Below are 26621 nucleotides of genomic sequence, written 5' to 3' on the forward strand. Positions count from 1 at the left end.
TTGAGGAAAAGGCAAAAAGACAAGTTATCCAGTACAAAGAGATAATGGCGTGGCTGGTGCCGTGCTTTGCAGACTAGGTCATGGAGAAGCTGCAGCAGGTCCTGAGCTGCCACGACTATGAGGAGCAAGGCCTGCCCGTGCAGATCCTTATGCCCCCTCTCTTAGTTACAACACTAAAATAAAATGGTTTATCATATGCTTCATGGAAGCATTTTCTTTCTTTTATCCTTGGAACTGGATTGCTGTGGCTTCCTGGTGGCACAAAGCTTTTTGCAGTGTTTTACACCCTTGGAAATCTTGCAGCATTAGCCAATACACTCTTTTAAATGGAACCTGTGAAGCAGCTGAAGAAAATATCTGAAATAAGAAGACTACCTGCAACAGTCATTACGCTTCTGTACTTTGTACTTATCCTGTGTGCCATCTTTGGTGGCATAAGAAGGAACTGGCCTTACAATTCTGCATAACGTGGTTCTTGTAAACCCCATATGCAAGGGATGTTTAAATGCTGCTCTTCTCTCTTAAGCTGAAAACCATAAATTACTTGTGGAAAAGACTGTTGGGATGTCAATAGTCCACTGTTAGAGAATTAAGCTGTTCCTAGTAAAGTGATAACTGCAGCACTAGTACCATTCTGGGTACTGGTAAAACCACACACTTGATTAAACTGCTAAATGCACGTAGCTTTAAATTTACTGCATGTCATTGGCTTGTTTTTCTGAAGATAAGGAAATTTTAATCACTGCCAATATAAATAAGTTTAGCTAATTTTTTAAACCTTTTCAAACCAGTTTTTGAAATGTGAGTATTTAAGGAACAAATCTGTGCTATGAGAGACATTAAGTATATTTGACTTTTTAAAAATGTCTGTTTTTAGATATCTTTTTTTAACTTTAAAAATGTGAAACATTTGGGGGTGGGGTTGGGAAGCTCAGTGGTAGAGCACTCACCTAGCACATGTGAGGACCTGTGTTCGATCCTCAGCACCACATAAGAATAAACAAATAAAATAAAGGTATTGTGTTCAACTATAACTAAAGAATAAAATATTTTTAAAAATGTGGAACAGGGGCTGGGGATGTGGCTCAAGCGGTGGCGCGCTTGCCTGGCATGCGCAGGGTGCTGGGTTCGATCCTCAGCACCACATACAAATAAAATAAAGATTGTTGTGTCCACCGAAAACTAAAAAATAAATATTAAAAAAAAAAATGTGGAACATTTTACTATATGCTTAAAATTGCTTATTATGTATAAAAAATAAAATACATGTCTTTAGAATTTTGAAATAAACCCCACTCTTGGGGGGAAGAAAAGAGATTATACTAATATCAGAGTGAAAAGGTCTAAAGCCTGGTAAAGTCTATTCTAAGCTAGCTATCAAATATTTTTAGAATTTTAATATTCCCATTATATTGTATTTAGATTTATGACAAGTGCATTAAAAAAGATGCCAACTCACAAATAGTATTTAATTTCAATAACTTCTATAACCTTCAAAGATAAATAAAATATTACACAAGTTTTGTTTTTTTTTACCTGTTTTCTCGTTCATATATTTCCTTAGAGGCATTTCGAAGCTGTTCAATTTCCTGATGAGTTTTCAATCTGATTTGTTCTAGTTCATCCTGTAGTTTATTTTCATATTCTATTTTATAATGGTCTCTACAAGGAGTCAAAAGGAGTATCTGTGAATTTCTTTCATGGAACAAATAAGCTCTTGTCCAATATGTAAGATTTAAATCTCTTGATAAAAATCAAGATACGTATATGCTCTATATACCATGTTTGGATAATGTAACAATTTTAGACATAAAGTTTTATAATTCCCCAAAATGCTGTTCAAAACTACTTGCATATAAGCTCACAACCTGTCCAACATACTGCTCCAAAGCTATAATTACTATATAAGATGTTAGTAATTCCTGTTGGATACGTACTTGTCTTCAAAAATATTTTCCTAGTAGTTTTTAATGCACATGGCTGAAGTTTGAAAACTGAAGGCATACAGAATGACTCTTCATTTAAAAATAATAATCTAGTGTGGAACATATGGAGACAAAAATAATATTAACAAAAACACAAAATCAAAATAACTCTGACTTTATAAATTGTTTCCTTCCATGTAGGACAATCATACGCACGGTGGTTTTGAAACATTATGTTTCAAAACATTACGCAGAGTAATGTCCAGCAGAAAGTGATGAAAAAAATATTAATGCTAGGAAAAAATTATGAACATGTGAACTGTTAAAGGTAAAATTTTAACTTTGTTTTAGTGATTGATATGCTGATAAAAATAACTCAAGACTGATAGCTGGGTCAACTGGTGGGAAGGAAGAATGGAGGAATTTGGATTATGGGAAAGGGTGTGTGTGTGTGTGTGTGTGTGTGTGTGTGTGTATGTGTATGTGGTGGAATGAGATGGACATTATTACCCCTTTGTATGGGTATGATTGCATGAATGGTGTGACTCTGCATCATGTACAACAAGAGAAATGAAAAAGTTGTGCTCCGTTTTTGTAAAAAATAAAGTTAAATTAATTAAAAAAATAAAATGATTTGTCTTCTAAAAAAAAAAAAACCTCAAGAATTATAAGGGCTATTTGTATAAAGAATCTCTAGTAGCTTAAACACATCTATCAGAAGAGAGAAGGCAGGATTAAAATGCGGGGACTGATTCCAGGGCTTGGTATATAAAATAATATGCAACCACTGCCTGCTCATTCTTTTATGTTTCACAGTCAGGAAATCATGAGCAGACTTGGATTTTCTTCAAAATGATACAGCCAGAGATACACTGTATTTCAAAAAATACTTGTAGAAACATAGGGAATCAAAAAGATTATGCCATAAGAAAGACAGTTTTAGTATATATTTCTTTATCTAAAAGAAATAATTTTTTTGTTTTATGGGGAAAGTCAAAATGTCTTTTTAAAAAATCAACGAGAAAAGAATATAATAAAATGAAACATGATCTTGATATTGTCCTAAAGGTTTTTAAAAAAATTACACATCTTCCTCAAAACCAGAAGTTGCCCCCCACTGAAAAAGATGTTGCTAAAAAGAATGTATTTCTTGCCTGGATGTTACATATTTTTCATACATCTCTTCTCTAGCCTTTTTGGTTTCTTCAAGTTGAGCCTGAAGTCTTTCAAGGCGATCCTCTTCATGGGCACAGCGCACACTCAACTCCATGTTTTGGCGATTGAGATACTCTTTATCCTTTTGAAGTAAAGTAACTGTCTGCTGTAAGGTGGCCACCTATGGGTATAGAGGGACAATGTCCAGAGTAATACAGCCTTATTTTTCCAGGCTGACTGTATTCAATTCTTTCGTTATGTTTTCTCAACACATAAAAACTATCCCTTTAAAAAGGACTAATTCTTACCTTAAAATTGTCTATCCAAAAAAAGCTATTAAGTCTTTTTTTTTTTTTCCCCTGGCAACTACATCAAAAAGGAAAACTGTCCCTCCCATAATTTTGCCCTGGGCTATTTTCCACTAATATTATACTATAAAATGTAAATGATTCTACTTATAAGCTTACCTCTTTTGATAATTCATTTCTTTCTTTAGCTTGAGTTATGTGAGAGGCTTCAAGTATCTCATGTTTTCTCCTCAACTCGAATAATTCCTTTTCCAGTGCATCACGTTCACTATTAAAATCAAATGCAAATACACATGCAAATTATTTATTTATTTGTTTATTTATTTATTTTTATAGTGCTAAGGAACAAACCCAGGGTCCTGGGTACACTAGGAGTGCTCCACTGAGCAACACCCCCAGCTGCCCTCATATAGTGAGCATTTTCAGGAAACTGAACAGACACACTGAGCACTAGGGCTCTGGTGCTGCTTTATGAACTATAAACGATTTTTCAAATTTAGAAGGTCTGTGTTCAAAAACTTGTTCAGATAAATATAAATTTATTAAACTTAAAAATATATATATAAACTAGGCCAACAAGTAAATAATAAAACTTTCTGAGGTATACTTTGGTATTTTTTTTCACTAATCACCTTGAATCTTATCTTGAAGCCAAAACTTGTAAGAACTTACACATAGCTATAGGCTTTCGGTTCAATTGGGGTCAAAAAGCCCCTCATAATTTATCACTCAGATTGCACAGCAGCTATGTAAGCAGACATTCCTATAACCATTTCTTTTAGAAATTGCTTATGATTACCCAGATATTCTAACTCCTATTATTATATTATATTATATTATAATCTCTCTCCCCCAGAATACTAAATCTAAGAATTGGATCAAAATCACAATAGGCATCTTTAAAAATGAGCAGAAAAAGAGATTTGGTAACTTAATTACTCCTCTTCAGTCAGAAGCAGTGCCTTGTACTTTACTTCACTGACCTCCAGGTACTGCATGGAAAGAGCTGTTAAGAATTGTTTTCACGGGAGCTGGGGATATAGCTCAGTTGATAAAGTGCTTGCCTCCTCACATGCACAGGCCCTGGGTTCAATCCCCAGCACCACACACACACACACACACACACACACAAAAGAAGTGTTTTCACCAGCTCTTTAATAACTCATTTAGATCCTGTTCCCTAACATACATTTGTCCATTGGTTTTAGATTCCATTGATGACTCTCAATCAAATATTAAGGAGGCTACAAAATGGTCATCCTAACAGGCACATACACTTACTGGTCCGCATTTTACTCTGCAGATTCTCTTTCCTTCCTTACTTATTATTAGCATACCCTCACAAATTCCTATTCTATTAATAATTATAATTCATTATTGTCAATATTCACTTTTATATTTAGCCAGCTGGAATCTTTTTAAAACAGTTACTGTTTAAAAAGGTACTGAATTGAAACTAGAAGTATCAATATGATCTTACCCATGCCTATTAAGCTTCCTCCCTCTACTGCCTTAGCCTACTAACAGATAAGACACAATGACCAATGTAGTAATGACCACAACACCCAGATCTTAATTTCTAAATAGCATCTCCCACTGAAAGAAATTAGGACTCCTTAGAGAAAGAGCTGAGACAATGACAACATAAAACTAGGAACATTATGTTATGCTAGAAGGCAAGGAACTGCTAAAGTAAATAATATAAAAGATACATTCAGATGTAATTTATTGATTTTTAACTGCCACATAGAATTATCAAGGTCATATCCCTTTGTCCATTTTTTTTTAAACCATTCACTCTACCAAGTGAACCAAAAGGTCCAGTTTGAGACCCTCTTGTTTCTTTTTCTGTTCCATTTCCAGCACATGAGAATGCTTATTTCATGCTTTTTGATCAAGGCTATATTTTTCTTTCCTAGGTTTTTATTATAGAAAATGAAAAACATACATAAAAATAGATATGATATAATAAACACCCATATTCCCATCATTCAGCTTCAATAAGGATCAACTCATGACTCATCTTGTTTCATTTATCCTTCATTCATGGCCCCTCTGGAATATTCTGATGACTACACTTGTTAGTTTTGTCTTTTTATATTTTATCTATCATTGCTACAGATTTATAGTGGAAGCAGGGCATCAAATTACCAACTTAAAATATTATCTGACCATCACAATCTACTTCATTTTTAAAAATGTATCTCTTGATATTATTTATAGCATGATACACCAATTAAAAAAAATTGTAAAAAATAAAATATAATGATTCTTTTGTTAATCCAGCTTTATTCAGAAGGTCACCAAGTGTAGTTCTTACAGATTTCAAGTTCTAAAAGTTACCATATTAGCAAGACTAATAATAATAATAATAATAATAATAATAATAGATATCATATGTTTGTCACAGTGGATCTAAAAATGCCAATGTTAATGAGCTAAATTTTTGCAAAGTCACTTATGATGTTAAATAATTTATAATTTAAATAATACAGTTTAAAGCATTCGTTTATTCATTTAACAAAATATTAAGTGACTATTATAATTCTAGAATTAATTTTAGGGGCTGATGTTGTAGCTCAATGGTAGAGTGCTTGCCTAGTAATCTGAGGCACTGGTTCAATCCTCAGCACCATGTAAAAATAAGTAAATAAAATAAGGTATCATGTCCTTATTTACAACTAAAAAATATCTATAAAAAAAAGAAAGAAGGGCTGGGGCTGTAGTTTGTGGTAGAGCGCTTGCCTTGCAGTGTGAGGCACTGCGTACAACCCTCAGCACTACATAAATAAATAAATAAATCAAAAAAATTATTTTAGGTGCCAGGAGATATAACAGTGAACAATTAGGAAAAAGTCACTCCATCTGCATGTACATGGTATATATATTTTAAAACTTTCATGAGTATGCCTTTATTGATTTTGTTTATATAATGCAATTACATATATTAGCACCGGCGCATAGGTGACAAAACAGACTCAGAATGAAAAGAGATTTACCTAGAAATATATAGATAAAGAGTGCAAAAGGATATTCCAGTTAAAGGAAGATATTTGCTATTGTTACTTAGTAGCAACATATTTGGGAAACATGTTTTCAGAAAGTATTATTATTATTTTTTTATTGACAACAGGTTACTTTATCCAGCTATAAGACACCAAATGACATAAATAAATACCAACCAAATTTGTTATTTATACACAAATTTGAGACTTTTGCTACAGATAATTTCAGTTTGAAGAACACTAACTTGGCAAAATGCTCTCCTAAGCTTGACATTTAACAGTTTAACTTCTAAAGTACAAGTTAGAATCCAGAGTTTACAGTAACAATAATCACAAGTATACAAGAGTTAACAAAAATCGAAGGATAGCCTTGAATCTCTTATACATTTAGGAAACAGTGTTAGTAATCAGAATTGACTTAGTCAAAGCAAAGGGATATAAGATAGGTCTTTAAATGACAGTGTGGTCCTTCTATGTCAGATACGAATGTATAAAAGAGAGCACTTATTGGTTATCTTGCCTATAAACTTACGTAAACTTTCATTTTATAAACTTTTACATAACACTTAGACAAGGCTTAGACAGATATAGTTCTCAAGTGCATACATATACCTAGTCACATATATTCTGGGTATCAACTATATTGTTATAACCTAAACAACAGTTGTTTGTTTAACCAGTTACAAAGTAGTCATTTAAGACTTTAAAAACAGATACAAAAAACCATAATTCCTTTAAGACTTAGTTTCCCTATGTTAAAAAACCTGTCAGATGTAAGAAAATTATCTTGATAGATAAGAGATCAATGTTCTAGACTTTGTTTTATATCAGTACATTAAAATTTAAATAACTTTAATTGACTGTGCTAATTATAGCCAATTTAATTGAAAACACAAAGCTTTTAAGATTCATCTTCTGCAAACCTTTTGTGATTTACTTAAATATTCACAACTTCTTTATACACTCTTAGTTTTGTCCTCCAGAAAGTACTATTTTCTGAAAAAGTGCCATTTATTAAGAAAGAACAGCTCAACACCCTTCTGGGTAGGTAGGTGAGAAAAAACTGAAGAATTTAATTTTATTACATAAAAATGATTATTAAATAACATTTTAAAAATATTTACACATGTGGGATTTTATTGGGCTCCTATCTTCTTTTTCATTTTAAAAGACAGTAGCAACTTATAAAACAAAATACAATTAACAATGTTGATGGTGAGAATTCAAGTCTGTGATGTGTGTCAAAAATGAGCACAACTATTGGAGCCATCTTAATTACTTACCTCTTGACTTTATCATAATTCTCTTGACGGTAGTCACCTTGCTGAATTAATTGCTTCGTGTCTGCTAATTCTAAGGCCAAACGTTGACATCGAATTTGAAGTTCTGAGTAATTTCTTCGATCTTCTTCATATGTCTAAATGAAAGAAATATTCCCAGCTAAACACAGTTGACAAATTTTGTATTGAATCCTTCTGTTAAGCAGTGAATATCCTCATAATAAACTAAAAAATCCTGAAATTTTCTACACTATTTAGTAATTTTTCCCCACTCAAAGGTAATATTAAATTCACAAAGTTGTTTGTAAGTTCATTTGTTTAAATCTAAATTGTTTTCCAAATAACAAATACGACAATTACTATACTAGTGTTACTATACTAATGTCAAATGACACTTTTCAACATTTATTGAGTCACCATTGTATGTCAGTGATAAAGAAATGAATAAGACAAAATCCTTGCTCTCTAGGAGTATACAATTTCGAGATGAAGAACCATGACTATAAATATCTAGAATAAAAATTTTTAATGAAGAAATTAACCATGATTAATCTAACCATGATTAATCATGATTAATTAAGTTTTGGTATATAGGGAAAAAATTGTGTGGCCCTTGGAATACATCTGTATGTTCATATCCCCTGTACTATCACTATACTAGTAGCACATATTCACTGAGATATGAGGAGAGATGAAAGTAAAAACCTTAAAGTACATGGCAAAGTCTGGACAATCTTACTTGCTTTCTACAAGCCTCATTTCTTTTTTTTTTTTTTTTTAAGAGAGAGTGAGAGAGAAGGAGAGAGAGAGAGAGAATTTTAATATTTATTTTTTAGTATTTGGCAGACACAACATCTTTGTATGTGGTGCTGAGGATCAAACCTGGGCCGCTCGCATGCCAGGCGAGTGCACTACCGCTTGAGCCACATCCCCAGCCCAAGCCTCATTTCTTATCATTCCCCATAGTCACACTTCATCCTCCAACTCATATATGAGATTTAAACTTCTCTGAGTGTACTATGCTTCCTCTAATTTGTTGCTACTACCTGAATACCTACATATAATCTGAATATTTTCTTCCTTCAAGAACCATTCTTACTGTACCATCAAATTAGTTTTCTTTATATCTCACCAGAATGGAAACATCTTAAGGTCAGGGACTATCTCATGCTCCCCAGTGGATCTCCATCATTTGACATAGTACCTGACATATAAAGAATAAAATAACTCTTTGCAGTTGTTTGAGGAATAAATGAATATGGGAACTTGGAGGGAAAGCAGGACACAGGCACTCAATTTCTACCTATTTTCTCCCTTTGAAATCATCAGATCTTGCATTCAATCATCAGCTCCACCCCCAGAACCTGGAATGTTAAATACATCCTGTCCTAAGTCATTCCTTCTTAATAGCTGACCAGCTAAGTGTGGTCATATTTACTCCACAAATACCAACTGAATTATTGTTATATGACTGGTTCTGGGCTAGATACTGTAGACTTAAAGGTAAATAAGACAGGTTTTTCCCCCTTTCTCTCTCTTGAAACTATTAAATATAACTTTAAAATTTTAGCTTCCAAATTTCTAACAAGGTGCTGTTTGAGAGATGTAATTTAGAAATAACTGTATGTAGTGTGTTTTGCTCCGATTTAGTATTATGTTCTCCTACACTGAAGTTCTCTATGAGAATAGAAGAAATACTATGGTATTTATTATAGGATTACAACTAAGGATACTATACCACTTCCCAAGGGATCATCACATACTCATTTCAGACTTAAGTCCTAAAGAAGCTCTAGTTCTAAAGGATACTCTATAATTCTAAAGTCTACTAATCATGTACCCATTTTGAAAGACAGTATAGTGTTATGGCTAGGAAGGCAAGCTCCACAGTTCAAATGTTTAGAATTGAATTACCTGGATGACTTTGGGCAGGTTAGTTTACCTGTTTTAGTGTTTGCCTCACAGGGTTTCTCCCAAAGATTATATCAAGTAATACATGTAAAGTCCTCATAAAAATGCATAACAGAGTAAATGATCAGCTATAAGTTAATACGATTAATATGTTTTTTCCTTGCTTTGGCTTCCAGAGAGATCACAACTCAATTGATAGTTCAACTTTTTAGTAAGTGTACAAAGACCATGACAGAATCCAAAAGAATATAAACATAAGAAATATTAAACTCTTAAAGGATGGACAAAAAACAAAGAGCACAGGGAACCTACAGGGGCTTTCATAAAAGCAAAGGATAAGCCTGAAGTGTGTCAGGAACAATAGTAGAAAAGAGTCCTCTGAGGAGTTAAAGCAGTCAACGGTAGTGAGTACCACTGAGAAAACATCAAGGAGGAAGACGCCCGGTGCGCGCCAAGCCAGACGGGAGGAGGAAGACGCCCAGCGCGCGCCAAGCCAGACCGGAGGAGGAAGACGCCCGGTGCCAAGCCAGACCGGAGGAGGAAGTCCGGCCCCGCCCCGTGTGCTAGTCTGGAGGAATTCCATCAACCCTTAAAACCCATCAAAGGGGGTGTGGCTCCCAGCATAGTTCTGCGGCTGATCCAGATACCCGGTTTCCAACTCCCCCACCCTTAGCTGCGATAACTCAAAATATTTCCCACAAGCTTTTGGGGGTTGTAGCTATCAACGCAAAACAATAACTGTATAGGCACCTGGATTCTACCTCAGAGACAGAGTAGGGAAAATACAGGTGGAAGCCCATTTCCTTTCAAACTGGCTATACCCACCACCCTGAATACAGAGGCTCAAGCTAGGAATAGACAACACCACCTACTGGAAGCAAGGAAAACAGTGTTCTAAGAGCCTTTTTTTCTTTCTCTTTCTTTCACTCTTTCCTTCTCTCTCTTCCACAACTTCAACATATGTGAAACCAAGAACTGTGCATGAACAACCGAATTACCAAGTAATATAATATAGAGGAATTGCATATACCCCACTTTCCCCCATTTTTTTCTTTATTTCTATCTTACTTTCCTTTTCCTTCTCTTATTTCTCTTTTCTTCCTTGTTATTTTTTTTCTTTTTTTCATTCGTATTCTCTCTATCCCACTTTCAATCTCCTAGCTTTTGCTATCTATACATAGGGTAACTATCTAAATACAGATAGGCGGTTGAGTCTATACATTCTTCCATAAATAACCAGTCTACTGGTTAGAGTTCTCCAAAGGTGCTAAGTTAGTTTAACCTCATACCCTCACTCCTTTCCCTCTAAGTATAACATCCTTCGTCTGAAATTAAGTTTTCTATATGCCACCAGATATGGTATGCCTTTTATGAAACTAATGAATATATTCTTAAGTAATAATTAAAACCAATATCTATAGACTTAGAATCTAACTATAAATGTATTAATAATGAAAACTTGTGCTTAGATAATGTACTGTTGATATTGGGAACTGTTAACATTGTCTTTCTCCTCAAAAGAGGGATTTTGGAGCTATACAAGAACAATACAAATATATAAGGGGAAAAACATTAACACAACAGTTTCACAAAGCTAGAAAGAATCATGATCAGTATGAAAAGACAAGGAAGGAAAGGACCACAAACAATACAGGTCAATTCAACATTAGATGAGGTAATACCTGAAGCTGATGGAATGTCAGAAGAGTTCAGGATATACATGCTTCAGATGATCTGGAGTCTCAAGGAAGACATTATACAGCAAATTCAGACAATGAAAAATCAATTTGACAATGAATTACATAAACAAATCCAAGAAGCAAAAGATCAACTCTATAGGGAGATAGAGGATATAAAAAACGAACAGAAATCCTGGAAATGCAGGAAACAATAAACCAAATTAAAAAATCAAATGAGAGTATTACCAGCAGAGTAGAACACTTAGAAGATAGAACTTCAGACAACGAAGACAAAGTATTTCAACTTGAAAAGAACATAGACAGCTCAGTGAGAATGTTAAGAAATCATGAACAGAACATCCAAGAATTATGGGATAACATAAAGAAACCAAACCTAAGAGTTATTGGGATACAACAGGGTATAGAGGTCCAAACCAAGGGAATGAGCAATCTATTCAATGAAATAATACTAGAAAACTTCCCAGACTTAAAGAATGAAAAAGAAATCCAAATACTAGAAGCCTACAGGACACCGAATGTACAAAATCATAAGAGATCCACACCAAGAAACATAATAATGAAGATGCCCAACATACAGAATAAGGAGAGAATCTTAAAAGCCACAAGAGAGAGGAAGCAGATTACGTTTAGGGGTAAACCAATCAGGATAACTGCTGATCTTTCAACACAGACTCTGAAAGCTAGAAGATCCTGGAACAACATATTTCAAACGCTGAAAGAAAAAGGGTTCCAATCAAGAATCATGCATTCAGCGAAATTAAGCTTCAGGATTGAAGATGAAATAAAAATTTTCCACGATAAACAAAAGTTAAAAGAATTTGCAGCTAGAAAACTAGCTCTTCAAAACATCCTTGGCAAAACATTACAGCAAGAGGAAATGAAAAATAACAATGAAAACCAACAGCGGGAGGTAGTACAGTAAAGGAAAAACTAAGCATAGAGGAAAACAAATCATGTTAAGTAACATACATAATCAAATATGCCTGGAAATACAAACCATATTTCAACAGTAACCCTAAATGTTAATGGCTTAAATGCACCAATCAAAAGACATAGGCTAGTAGAATGGATTTTAAAAAAGATCCAACAATATGCTGCCTACAGGAGACTCATCTGATAGGAAAAGACATACAAAGACTGAAGGTGAAAGGTTGGGAAAAATCATATCACTCATACGGACCCCGAAAGCAAGCAGGGGTGTCCATACTTGTATCAAATAAAATAGACTTCAAGCCAAAGTTAATCAAAAGGGATAAACAAGGACACTACATACTGCTCAAGGGAACCATACACCAACAAGACTTGACGATCATTAATATATATGCCCCAAACAATGGTGCAGCTACGTTCATCAAACAAACTCTTCTCAAGTTCAAGAGTCAAATAGACCACAACACAATAATCATGGGAGATTTTAACACACCTCTCTCACCACTGGACAGATCTTCCAAACAAAAGTTGAATAAAGAAACCATAGAGCTCAATAATAAAATTAATAATTTAGACTTAATTGATATATACAGAATATACCACCCAACATCAAGCGGATACACTTTCTTCTCAGCAGCACATGGATCCTTCTCAAAAATAGACCATATATTATGTCACAGGGCAAATCTTAGCAACTACAAAGGAGTTGAGATACTACCATGCATTTTATCTGATCATAATGGAATGAAATTGGAAATCAATAATAAAATGAGAAAGGAAAAATCCTACATCACATGGAGATTAAACAATATGCTACTGAATGAACAAAGGGTTACAGAAGATATCAAAGAGGAAATTAAAAAATTCTTAGAGGTAAATGAAAACTCAGACACAACATATCGAAATCTCTGGGACACTATGAAAGCAGTACGAAGAGGAAAATTTATTTCATGGAGTTCATTCCTTAAAAGAAAGAAAAGCCAACAAATAAATGACCTCACACTACACCTCGAAGCCTTAGAAAAAGAAGAACAAATCAGCAGCAAATACAGTAGAAGGCAAGAAATAATTAAAATTAGAGCTGAAATCAATGAAATCGAAACAAAAGAAACAATCGAAAAAATTGACAAAACTAAAAGTTGGTTCTTTGAAAAAATAAATAAGATTGATAGACCACTAGCCACGCTAACAAAGAGAAGAAGAGAGAGAACCCAAATTACTAGCTTACGGGATGAAAAAGGCAACATCACAACAGACAATTCAGAAATACAGAAGATAATTAGAAATTATTTTGAAACCCTATACTCTAATAAAATAGAAGATAGTGAAGGCATTGATAAATTCCTTAAGACATATGAACTACCCAGATTGAGTCAGGAAGATATAAACAACCTAAACAGACCAATTTCAAGTGAGGAAATAGAAGAAGCCATCAAAAGACTACCAACAAAGAAAAGCCCAGGACAGGATGGATATACAGCAGAGTTTTACAAGAACTTTAAAGAAGAACTAACACCAATACTCCACAATCTATTTCAGGAGATAGAAAAAGAGGGAGAACTTCCAAATTCATTCTATGAAGCCAATATCACCCTGATTCCCAAACCAGATAAAGACACCTCAAAGAAAGAAAACTACAGACCAATATCCCTAATGAATTTAGATGCAAAAATCCTCAATAAAATTCTGGCAAATCGGATACAAAAACATATCAAAAAGATAGTGCACCATGATCAAGTAGGATTCATCCCTGGGATGCAAGGCTGGTTCAATATACGGAAATCAATAAACATTATTCACCACATCAAGAGACTTGAAGATAAGAACCATATGATCATCTCGATAGACGCAGAAAAAGCATTTGACAAAGTACAGCATCCCTTTATGTTCAAAACACTAGAAAAACTAGGGATAACAGGAACTTACCTCAACATTGTAAAAGCTATGTATGCTAAGGCTCAGGCTAGCATCATTCTAAATGGAGAAAAACTGAAGGCATTCCCTCTAAAATCTGGAACAAGACAGGGATGCCCTCTCTCACCACTTCTATTCAATATAGTTCTCGAAATACTGGCCAGAGCAATTAGACAGACAAAAGAAATTAAAGGCATTAAGATAGGAAAAGAAGAACTTAAATTATCACTATTTGCAGATGATATGATCCTTTATCTAGAAGACCCAAAAGGGTCTACAAAGAAACTACTAGAGCTAATAAATGAATTCAGCAAAGTGGCAGGATATAAAATCAACACGCATAAATCAAAGGCATTCCTGTATATCAGCGACAAATCTTCTGAACTGGAAATGAGGAAAACTACCCCATTCACAATATCCTAAAAAAAAAAAATAAAATACTTGGGAATCAACCTAACAAAAGAGGTGAAAGATTTATACAATGAAAACTACAGAACCCTAAAGAGAGAAATAGAAGAAGATCTTAGAAGATGGAAAAATATGCTCTGTTCATGGATAGGCAGAACTAACATCATCAAAATGGCAATTTTACCAAAAGTTCTCTATAGGTTCAATACAATGCCAATCAAAATCCCAACGGCATTTCTTGTAGAAATAGATAAAGCAATCATGAAATTCATATGGAAAAATAAAAGACCCAGAATAGCAAAAGCAATTCTAAGCAGGAAGTGTGAATCAAGAGGTATAGTGATACCAGATTTCAAACTGTACTACAGAGCAATAGTAACAAAAACAGCATGGTACTGGTACCAAAACAGGTGGGTGGACCAATGGTACAGAATAGAGGACACAGAAACCAATCCACAAAATTACAACTATCTTATATTTGATAAAGGGGCTAAAAGCATGCAATGGAGGAAGGATAGCATCTTCAACAAATGGTGCTGGGAAAACTGGAAATCCATATGCAACAAATTGAACTGAATCCCCTTCTCTCGCCATGCACAAAAGTTAACTTAAAATGGATCAAGGAGCTTGATATCAAATCAGAGACTCTGTGTCTGATAGAAGAAAAAGTTGGCTCCGATCTACATATTGTGGGGTCAGGCTCCAAATTCCTTAATAGGATACCCATAGCACAAGAGTTAAAAACAAGAATCAACAAATGGGACTTACTCAAACTAAAACGTTTTTTTCTCAGCAAGAGAAACAATAAGAGAGGTAAATAGGGAGCCTACATCCTGGGAACAAATCTTTACTCCTCACACTTCAGATAGAGCCCTAATATCCAGAGTATACAAAGAACTCAAAAAATTAAGCAATAAGAAAACAAATAACCCAATCAACAAATGGGCCAAGGACCTGAACAGACACTTCTCAGAGGAGGATATACAATCAATCAACAAGTATATGAAAAAATGCTCACCATCTCTAGCAGTCAGAGAAATGCAAATCAAAACCACCCTAAGATACCATTTCACTCCAATAAGATTGGCAGCCATTATGAAGTCAAACAACAACAAATGCTGGCGAGGATGTGGGGAAAAGGGTACACTTGTACATTGCTGGTGGGACTGCAAATTGGTGCGGTCAATTTGAAAAGCAGTATGGAGATTCCTGGGAAAGCTGGGAATGGAACCACCATTTGACCCAGCTATTGCCCTTCTCGGACTATTCCCTGAAGTCCTTAAAAGAGCGTACTGTAGGGATACTGCTACATCCATGTTCATGGTAGCACAATTCACAATAGCTAGACTGTGGAACCAACCCAGATGCCCTTCAGTAGATGAATGGATAAAAAAAAAAAGTGGCATTTATACACAATGGAGTATTACTCAGCACTAAAAAATGACAAAATCATGGAATTTGCAGGGAAATGGATGGCATTAGAGCAGATTATGCTAAGTGAAGCTAGCCAATCCCTAAAAAACAAATGCCAAATGTCTTCTTTGATATAAGGAGAGCAACGAAAAACAGAGCAGGGAGGAAGAGCATGAGAAAAAGAATAACATTAAACAGGGACGAGAGGTGGGAGGGAAAGGGAGAGAGAAGGGAAATTGCATGGAAATGGAAGGAGACCCTCAGGGTTATACAAAAGTACATATAAGAGGATGTGAGGGGAAAGGGAAAAAAAATCAAGGGAGAGAAATGAATTACAGTAGATGGGGTAGAGAGAGAAGATCGGAGGGGAGGGGAGAGGATAGGAAAGATAGCAGAATACAACAGTCACTAGTATGGCAATATGTAAAAACGTGGTTGTGTAACCGATATGATTCTGCAATCTGTATACGGGGTAAAAATGGGAGTTCATAACCCACTTGAATCAAATGTATGAAATATGATATGTCAAGAGCTTTGTAATGTTCTGAACAACCAATAAAAAAAAAAAGAATTCAAATTAAAAAAAAAAAGAGAGAGAACAAACCTTTAAGTATCAAGGTGGAAGGCTGAGTGGCAGAGACTGAAGCACATATACTGAATACTCAGTATATTCTTGTTTTGTGCTATATTCTATGCATTATCTCAATACTTTATGATGGTATATAAAGATTATCCTCATTTCTTTTTAAAATTTAAAAAAATTTTTTTTAGGTGTTGATGGACCTTTATTTTATTTATTTGTATGTGGTGCTAAGAACTGAACCCCAGTGTCTCACACATGCTAGGCAAGCACTCTGCCACTGAGCCACAACCCCAGCTCTATCCTCATTTCTATATATAGGTAAGGAAACTGAGGCTTAGAGAATCAAATCTCCAAGAGCTCCTAAATAGTGGAGTGAGTGCTCTAAGCTTATCAAACTCCAAGACTGTAAGAAACTTCTAGGGGCTAGGGATGTGGCTCAGTGGTAGAGCTCTCGCCTAGCATGAGCGGGACACTGGGTTCGATCTTCAGCACCACATAAATGTAAAATAACGATATTGTGTCCACCTAAAAGGTTTTCAAATATTGATGGGAAAGAACTAACATCAAAAGAGGTGCTTATTTTGGAGAAAAGAGGACTATTATAGACGGCTAATCCCCAGAGAGGACTTAGGGGTGGGATCAGCAGCTACCCTTGTCATAGAAGACAATTTTCCCACCCTAATACAGAGTATTAAAAACCTAATTTTTTTAATAGCTTTTATCAACTTTCCTCCGGTCACAGAATACTCCTTATTCTAATGCTTCACATATTTATAATATCCACCTAGTTTCCAAAGGCATATAAGATTTTTTTATTCATTGAGGACAAGAGTCATCCCACTATATGCAAGAAGAACAAACAAATTGGAATGAGTATATATGGAAGTAAGTGTGTAGGTTTGGTGGCATGAAATTGTGGAATTTCTCATCTGAGGACTTCCATTTTCTCTGTGAAATGAAAGACCAAGTCATCCGTTGACAGTGAGAAGGAAAAGTAAAAGCTGGAAATGTGAGCAGGGTGGCAAATGCCTAAATTAGTTTCTGAAGAAAATGAGAAAACTAGAAAAAACAGGACCACAGTATAATTGTGTGAGCCCACCTGAAGCTGGTAACAATTAACTTGTAGTGCTTGTTACTCCTTATGTGATTTTTCTCCAGGAGTACTCTGTTAAAAAAGGGAGAGTTAAGTTTTTCTCAGGCTGGTTTGAAAAAAGAAATTGGGGGAGAAATTAAAGAACAATGGTAGAAGAAAGGCTTAAGACTGCTAACATGCATCCTGAGGGAGGAAGACAGATTTAGGAAGAGACTGATAAATTATATGGATTGGAAATTTTGTTAAAGATGAGTTGAAAGCAGATGATTCAGAAACGTGGAAATACAGGAAGCAATATATTCAGTGGATCAAATTGAATTAATAACTTCAGAAGTAAATCAATTCTGGTAGCAAGTAACAGAATGTGGGCAATAAGACAGTGTTAAAGTAGAGAAGAGGCAATATCCAGAGATGAGAAGATCAATGAAATAAAAGTTCAGGGTTGTAGGTGAATCACAGAAGTAACACAGACAGCAGTTGAAGTGAAAAGGAGGACTAAATCTAGAGCAAGACTTTCACTATATTAAGAGAATGTTCCAGTGGTCTGCAAAGAGGAAGGGTATAAGGTAGAGTATCCAGATGACCTGAGTACACAAAGAAGCAGAGGTTTTGTGAAGGTGGTAGTACAAAGATCTAAAAGGGTAAACATCTAAGGAGGATATTGGCATCTGACTTTAAAATATATGGATATGAACTCCTGGTGGAGACAGCAATTCCACGGGAGAAAATATGGTATCTGTCTATGTGTAAAAAAATATGTCTGTATATATGTGTACATATATCATGTAATATATAAGCATGTATATGTACATAAAAACTTTCTTTAAACACCATATAAGAAAATACAGGCAGAAGTTCAGTATAGGAATGTATATTTCCTACTAATACTTTGCTTAGAACTTTTCAACTGAAAATAAAAATGATTACTTTTGTTTTGAAAAAAAATTTTGCTTCACTTATTACAAACTAAAATAGAAAAAGGTATAGCATTGAAAAATGTGTAAAATAACATCTTCCCTTAAATAAGAGACAAAACCTTAAGACTGTGTAGACTTTGTGGATGACACTAAAAACAAGAGAAAAGATTATTTTATATTACCATCAGCATTCTTCCCTGACCTGAGCTCAGCATCAACTTCTGTGGGAAGACTAAGCTGCAATTTTGAGTTAGATGTCCACATTATCTTTTCTTATAGCACCTGGTTCTTACTTCTGTCAGAAAATGTATTGCATGTGAGGAGAGCTGACATTACTTGCCTCCTACAACATATAGAAAACTTTTAGGAAGTTTTCTATAATCTAGTACTCTGCGTTTTAAATATAAGGTGTGTGATTAATGTCTGTTGAAAATGGGAAGCAAAAATAGGACATTACATAGACTAAAACAAGAGATGCAATAAATGTAATCTTTTCAAACATAAAGAATCAGACATAATTTCAATTCACCAAATCTTTCTAACCAAAAATTTCTGCGTAAGAGTAAGTGGGTTAACAGGCAAGTGTCATTTTTTTTAATTGTTGGCAGACCTTTATTTTATTCATTTATCTATATGCAGTGCTGAGAATCGAACCCAGTGCCTCACATATGTAAGGCAAATGCTCTGCCACTAAGCCATGATCCCAGGCCCTCAATTTTTTTTTTTTTTTAAATTACACAGGGAAAAAAAAGAATGATCCAAGCCATTGAGACGATTTAAACTGTTTGCTAATGCTAGCTTTCTACCTGTCAGAAACGTAACGGATTCTGAAGTGCTAGAGTTAATGTCACCTTTTCTGTCTTCTAAATGATTCATACAATGAAATAAGGCAAGCTACATCTAGCCTGAAAATAGTAAATCTATTACTATAATGGTAAGTTTCTTGTTTTGTCCATAAAATCCCCTTTCCATATATATATATATATATATATATATATATATATATATATATATATATCCACATATGATTCTGAGCTCCTTAAAGACCTCTCCTCCATACACCCAGTACCCTTAACAGTCATTACACTGGAAATGCTTGTAGAATGAATTAATGTTAAAAGCACTAACATTTAAAATAACTATACTCAAAGTATAGGAAATGTTTGTACTTAACAAATTATTTTCCAATTGAAATTAACCACAGCTGAAATAGCATTCTATGCATCATATATGTAAAATTTTTCTAAAGATTTTGAGAAAGACAGCACAAATGGGGCTTCTATTTCTTGATCTGAGTGGTTGTTAATTGGGTGTGTTTGCTCTGTAAAAATCCATCAAGCAGGGATGGGTTTGTAGCTCAGTGGTAGAGTGCTTGCCTAGCACATATGAGGCACTGGGTTTGATCCTCTGCACCACATAAAAATAAATAAATCAAATAAAGGAACGGTGTCCATCTACAACTAAAAATAAAATATATTAAAAAATAATTTGAAGAAGTAACATCAAATGTGTTTCTACAAGAAATAGTTAAGTATTCAAATATGGTATTAAATAAACACATTTTAAATAGCAACTGTGTAACCAAAAAGCAATTACTTTGGAGATGATGATTTTCTAAGCATCATTTAAATCTTTTGTCTTGTACTATGTAAAATCAGAAGAAAGTGGCAACTTACTTATCAAAATAAAACATTAATAAATGAAATTATCTCTGGACTATGAGGAGATAGGGAAACTAAGAAATGGAAACACAATATTATGACATTTACCTCAGTATCAGTGATTCAAATCAGAAGCAGCCTACATTGGAGAGCAACTCAGTGAATGATAAAAAGCGGCTTGGTTAGCTGTTTTGGGTAATCGAGAACTCATTCTTCAGAATTCCCACAGTTTCACATTATCAATAATCTAATCCAAGCAACCAACACTTAACAAGGAACCTAATTAACCTTTGATTGTTACAGACTTCCATTTACATAACAACAGAGTCTGTTCTGCCAGAGTGTACTCTTTGCCTTTAAGCTTTTTAAGAAATGTATTACTATTTTTGAAAATTTTTGACTTCTGAAGATAGACAAAACTGAAGTATTAAAAGTCTGCTACAGGTTAAAAAGAAAATTTAATAAATTACATGGTAATTTTTCAATTATATCTGTTTGAATAATTGTGAATTTGAACTTAAAAGTTTAAGCCTTTTAAAGGGAAAAAATCATATAATTTATATGGAAAAGGGAACTTTCATCAAGTGTGGTAGACTGTAGATTGGAACAAGACACACATGAATTCTAATTCTGACTGCTACTTACTACTGTAGCAAATCAAGTTTTCTGGACTTAACTGCTGTTTCTGCAAAGTAAGTAAACTGATTAATTCATTGGCTCATTTATTATTTATTATGAGCCTGTTATTCTGTTAACCCATTGTTGTTGGTATTAAGACATAACCCCTAGCTCATGGATCTAGCGGATTAGACCGTTACAAAACACTATGATGATGTGATGGGAGACAATTTATATACCTAATATTTTATTTAGGAAATTATTGAAACAAATTTGAAGAATCAATTTTCAATAGATACTTAATATGATTGAACTAAATAAATTAAGTCTTAATGTTTGAGATTTAATAAATTATCTTTAAAATATCACCTGTTAACCAAAGACTTTAAATGTAAAAAAAGAATAGCTTTCCGTACCTTTTTAGTGGTTGAGATTAAAGTATTAACAAACAAGCACAGAAAGGATAAAAGGATTAAGTTGATTCACCCATAAGAGTCAAGTTAAAATAAATTTTCTTTTGTTCTTGAAGCAAGTGGGGATGTATGGCAAAAAAAGATTATTCTTTTATGGCAAGAACGTTGTTTTACTTGTAAATTGCCGTAATTTTATATTTTAACTATTTTAACAAATATGAATAATTACATAAACAAATGAAATGCATATTGGAATTATCATATGCACTGAGTTTCAGAGTAGAACTTTAAAAGAATCTCCTTTCTCTCTCTCCTCCTATTTATCCTCATCCCTAGGTAGGTCATGTAAAGTAAGAAATTTTTCCCTATTCTTCTCCATGTCCATATTCTCACATACACACACATACACTCACACATATAGACAGAGTGGTCATTTCTCCCTCAACAACAAAATGGAATACTTGGATTTTTGATTTCTGCAGTCAGGTTTTCTCACTTAACACTGTCTTATGAAAAACCTAAATAAATTGATATTTTCTAATTTATTCAGGTTAATGGCTGCACAATATTCCATGATGCAGACTGTATCATGGTTTATGCAACCATTTCCTTGTTGTAGTGATGGGCATTTGTTTCTAGTCCTTTCCCCTCCCTTCCACTACCTGCCTTTCCACAGTTGGCTGCCAGAAACAATGCTATAGTAAACATAGCCTAGTACTTTATGAAACACAGTCACAATAGTGGGGTATCTGTTGAAGGACGCTTATTTTTCATTTCAATCAATGTTGCAAGACATCTGTCCAAAAGGCTGCAACAATTCATATTTCCTCCAGTAACATGTATATTTTTAAAATTATGCCTGCATACATATTAGAGTTTTTTCTTTTTGCAACCTCAGCTCTCATTGTTACTAAAATTTTATTTCCCCAAATGTTAGCAAGTTTGAACATCTGGCCATTTGGATTTGTACTTCTTATGAAATGTCTATTTATAGTCTTTACCCATAAGAACAGTTTGCTGTCCTCTAAAACTTTCCATAATGATGAAAATGTTCTATATCTGCATCATCTAATATGGTAGCCATTTACCACTAGTAGCTAGGGAGACTGAAAAACTGAATCTAAATGAATATAAATTCAAATAATAACATGTAGTTGTGACTACTAGAATGGACAGTTCAGTTCCAGAACTTGGGTACTCAGTGTGGTCCATGGACTGGCCTAGGCTGGGAGCACTATCCCACCTGGGAGTCTTATTAAAAATGAATGATCTTGGGTTGCCATCCCAGAACAAATGCATCAGACTTCAGTTTAACAAGATCCCAAGAAGATTCATATTACAGTTGAGAAGCACTGTTAATAATCATCTAAATTAAGGATATTTTAAAGTTCTTTTGTCATGGGCCGCACTAGCAATTTGATGATGCTGGTGAAACCAGAGATTGTTTCTAAAATTTTAAGTTAAAATACGTGAAATTATAAACAAAATAAATTATACTGAATTAAAACTATCAAAATATTTTGAAAATGTATGTCCTTCTTTACAAATGCATTAAAGACAATACTTAGTAAAGGGTCTAAAGTCTAATAACTACAATAATGCTGAAGTACCACAAGCATAAACTCTAAAGATATCTGCAATAACTACACTGTGATATTAAAATATCAGGTTTCATATGTTGCCATTCACAGAAATTGGTAATCTTGCTGTATTTTCTGTCTGTATTTGTAATTGAAGGAAATGCCACATTTTAGTTAGAAGTGGCAATAATTTCTTTCTGCTACCCCCTGAAGATTTGTGGACCATATGTTAAAAACCTCTGGGATTATTCCAGTAATTGTCTAATTTTTTTTTTCTAAATTTTAAACTCACAAGGAATTAATTTGTATAGCATATAAACTATGAGGGTAAACTTTAACAGATTAGGATCCACTTGTACTAAGGCCCCATAATTCTTTTCAACTAAACTGAACTACCACTCTTGTAGTATATAATTATATCTATTTCTTTATCCTGTTCCACGGCTGTTTGTCTGATTCTATGCCAATACCACTTTTAAATAACCAAGTAAGTTTTGAAGTTTATATTGAGCTTTTGGTTGGTACAGCACTTCTCACCTTAACCCACCTGCATCTTCTTTTCCATGGCATTCTGGGGCATTTATTTTTCATATAGACTAAAATAATTTATCAACATCCAAACCTGCACTGTACTTCTTCACTCCAACTTCCCCTTCCCAAATAATCAAAAATACTGGAATAAAATTTAATTGTATTTGATTAAAATATTAATAGTGGAAAATATGCTATTTTATAGCCTGAATCCCTTCCAAGTATTTCCATGTTCAACACTAAGAGTTTATAGTTTTCATATAAGTCTATTACCTTCCTTGCTAGAAATGGCCATGGGAGAAATATTTTTTTTGCAAGGGAGACAATGGGCTTACATAAGAAAATTATAAAAGCTTAGTGTAGAATACTGTTGCATTTACTGACATGTTCACAAGGCTATTCTGTAACTTCCTGATGTAATGGCCTATTGTTTCTGTCCTGAAATATACTTTGTATCATCTTAGTCTTTTTTTTTTTGGATGGAGGAGCCGGGTACCACTGGCTATTGAACTCAGGGGCACTCAACCACTGAGCCACATCCCCAGCCCTATTTTGTATTTTATTTAGAGACAGGGTCTCGCTGAGTTACTTAGCACCTCGCTATTGCTGAGGCTGGCTTTGAACTCCCGATCCTCCTGCCTAAGTCTCCTGAGGCCCTGGGATTACAGGCGTGGCCACTGAACCTGACCTAAGTATTAGTCTTTTGATACAATATTTGTCAATGTTTTGATTATTTGCATCAGTAGTAGTAAGTAAAACTGGCTTATACTTTTTTTCCCCTTTGCTTTTGTATTATTTCTTAGAATTTTCCACCTTTTTTCAATTGTCTGGTAGAGTATAATATACTGGAATCACATGACTTTCTGGAAATACCTAGGAAAATCTATCAATGAATCTAGTGGTAACCTTATCATTGTACACCTTCATTCACCTTTGTAATATTTCTATGGTAACCATTCTATTCAAGTTCTTCACTTTTGTCAATTTAATAAGTTACATTTTGTTGCCTCACTTTACTTTTGGTTTTCAAGTTGTTATATAGATGCAAATTCTCTTCATTAATTCCAAACAACCTACTTTTATTCATTTTTTTCTGCTTTAAAAAAATTTGTAAGTGGACAAAGTATCTTTTCATGTATTTATTTTTATGTGGTGCTGAGGATAGAACCCAGTGCCTCATGTGAGACAAGTATTCTACCTCAGACCTACAGCCCCAACCCATTTTTCTGCCTTTTTTTTTTTAATGGTTGAACCCAGGGGGTACGCAACCACTGAGCCACATCCCCACACCTTTTTATATTTAGAGACAGCGTCTTGCTAAGTTGCTTAGAGCCTTGTTAAATTGCTCAGGCTGGCTTTGAACTCGTATCCTCCTACCTTAGCCTCCCAAGCTGCTGGGATTACAGGTATGTCACCATACCCGACAATTTTTCTGCTTTCTTAAGATGAGTAATACATTAATTTATTTTGCCTCTCTATTTAATAATAGTAAAGGCATTTTAAGGCTAAAGATTTTCCTTTGGCACAGCTTTCAGAATTTTGATATAAAATATTTTCATTGCTTTCTTGTTTCAGTTTTTATTAACTATTTGATCCAAAAGATATGCTCCTTAACTACCAATTTTAATTCCCTTCACCTTTTATTTTTTCCTCTGGTTTTACTATATTATAACAAAAATAAACTATAAAACCTGTACCTAAAAAACTTACTACTTTATCATATGACTGAGAACAAACATGATAGTTTTGTAAATTCTTCATTGACATTTAAAAAGCTTATTCTCTGATCAAGAAAGTTAGGCTTTCTGTATAGCAGGTGCATCAAAATTATGATAGAATTAGATCTTCTAATATTTATTTTTTGTCCATTACATCTATCCCATTCTCAAAAAAGATATCAAGTTTCCTAAACACTATAGCATTTCATCACATTCCCATTTTTCCAAAATTTTTATTCTACAATTACTGTCATTTGCTATGTAAAATTGTATGACTACAAAATCACCTTTTATTACTCATGTACTTTGTCAGCCTGTTTGGGGGTTTTTGTCTTAGATCCACCTTATCTGACATTAATATTACCTTCCTGCTCTTTTTTCCTATAACTTTTAGTCCATCATTTTTTCAATATTTCCTTATTAATTTGCATTAAGCATATTTCTTATAGACAGAGGTAGGTTTGCTTGAAGATCAATATGAAAAACTTTTTTTAACTTCCCCTTTTCCTTTTTAAAAAAATTTTTATTCTAATTTGTTATATATGACTGCAGAATGCATTACAATTCATATTATACATATAGAGCACAATTTTTTCATATCTCTGGTTGTAGACAAAGTATATTAACAAAAAACTCTTTCTTTAAATGGAAAACTTTGATGTGTTCCTCAGCTTTCTGGAGGCAAAGAAAACAATCCATACTGGGAGAGAGATCCATACATTTCTATAGGCCAAGCTCTGCCAATAATCTGTTCTGCTTCTGCACAGCATTATCTTATACTGTCTCCAGGGTCTTTCTCTGGTCTGGGGAGAAAATCCCAAATGCTGGGATTTTCTATCCCCTATATGGCTTCTAAGAATTTCTTCCTTTTGTATGTAAGCTTTCCCTGACTGAGAAGTAGAAAATATTTCACTAAATGATTTGCTTAGCCAACAGAATGTGGCAGATATAGGGTACTGGGATTTTGAAGTTAGGTCTTTAACACCCTTGAGTTTAGTCTGAGTTTCCTGAAAGCATGCTTTGTTAAAAGGTCCTTTAGAGACCCAAATGGGGAATGATTTGCCTGCCATTCTATCCTCTCTCCAAATAAAAGAAGACTTCAGATGACAAATGACTCAAAAGTCAATCAGGTGAGAAATACTCCGCTGAACCTATCAACCTTTAGAGATGTGATAAATAATAAATTATTTTAAGATACTAAGGGTGAACAACTTTCTTAATAAGACTCCTATAGTGCAAGAATTAAAATCAAGAATCAATAAATGGGATGAATTCAAACTCAAAAGCTTCTTCTCAGCAAAAGAAATAATCAATGAGGTGAATAGAGAGCCTACAGAATGGGAGCAAATTTTTATCACATGCACATCAGATAGAGCACTAATCTCTAGAATAAAGTACTCAAAAATCCTAACACCCCAAAAACAATAATCCAATCAACAAATGGGCCAAAGACTTGAGCAGTCATTTATCAGAAGAAAATATATAATCAATCAATAAATATATAAAATCAGATAACTGGAATTCCAGGGGTGGGTGAGGGGGATCCATTAATATTGTC

The 26621-nt window shown here is 34.1% G+C and overlaps 1 protein-coding gene and 1 pseudogene across 3 annotated transcripts in view; one reads left to right on the plus strand and one right to left on the minus strand.

Annotated features, from left to right (window-relative positions):
• Pibf1 (progesterone immunomodulatory binding factor 1) overlaps positions 1-26621 on the minus strand; it is a 235424-nt gene that overhangs the window by 186368 nt on the left and 22435 nt on the right. For all 3 annotated transcript variants that reach the window (XM_071611456.1, XM_027938068.3, XM_071611455.1), the window contains exons 6-9: positions 7677-7810; positions 3548-3656; positions 3080-3261; positions 1537-1662 (exon numbers count right to left, since the gene is read on the minus strand). In XM_071611456.1, the coding sequence (XP_071467557.1) occupies positions 1537-1662; positions 3080-3261; positions 3548-3656; positions 7677-7810 (551 nt within the window). The remainder of the gene's footprint in view (positions 1-1536; positions 1663-3079; positions 3262-3547; positions 3657-7676; positions 7811-26621) is intronic.
• LOC114094887 (vesicle transport protein SFT2A pseudogene) lies at positions 81-530 on the plus strand (annotated as a pseudogene).

Source organism: Marmota flaviventris, chromosome 4 (assembly GCF_047511675.1).
Source record: "Marmota flaviventris isolate mMarFla1 chromosome 4, mMarFla1.hap1, whole genome shotgun sequence".
In the NCBI taxonomy this organism is placed as follows: Eukaryota; Metazoa; Chordata; class Mammalia; order Rodentia; family Sciuridae; genus Marmota; species Marmota flaviventris.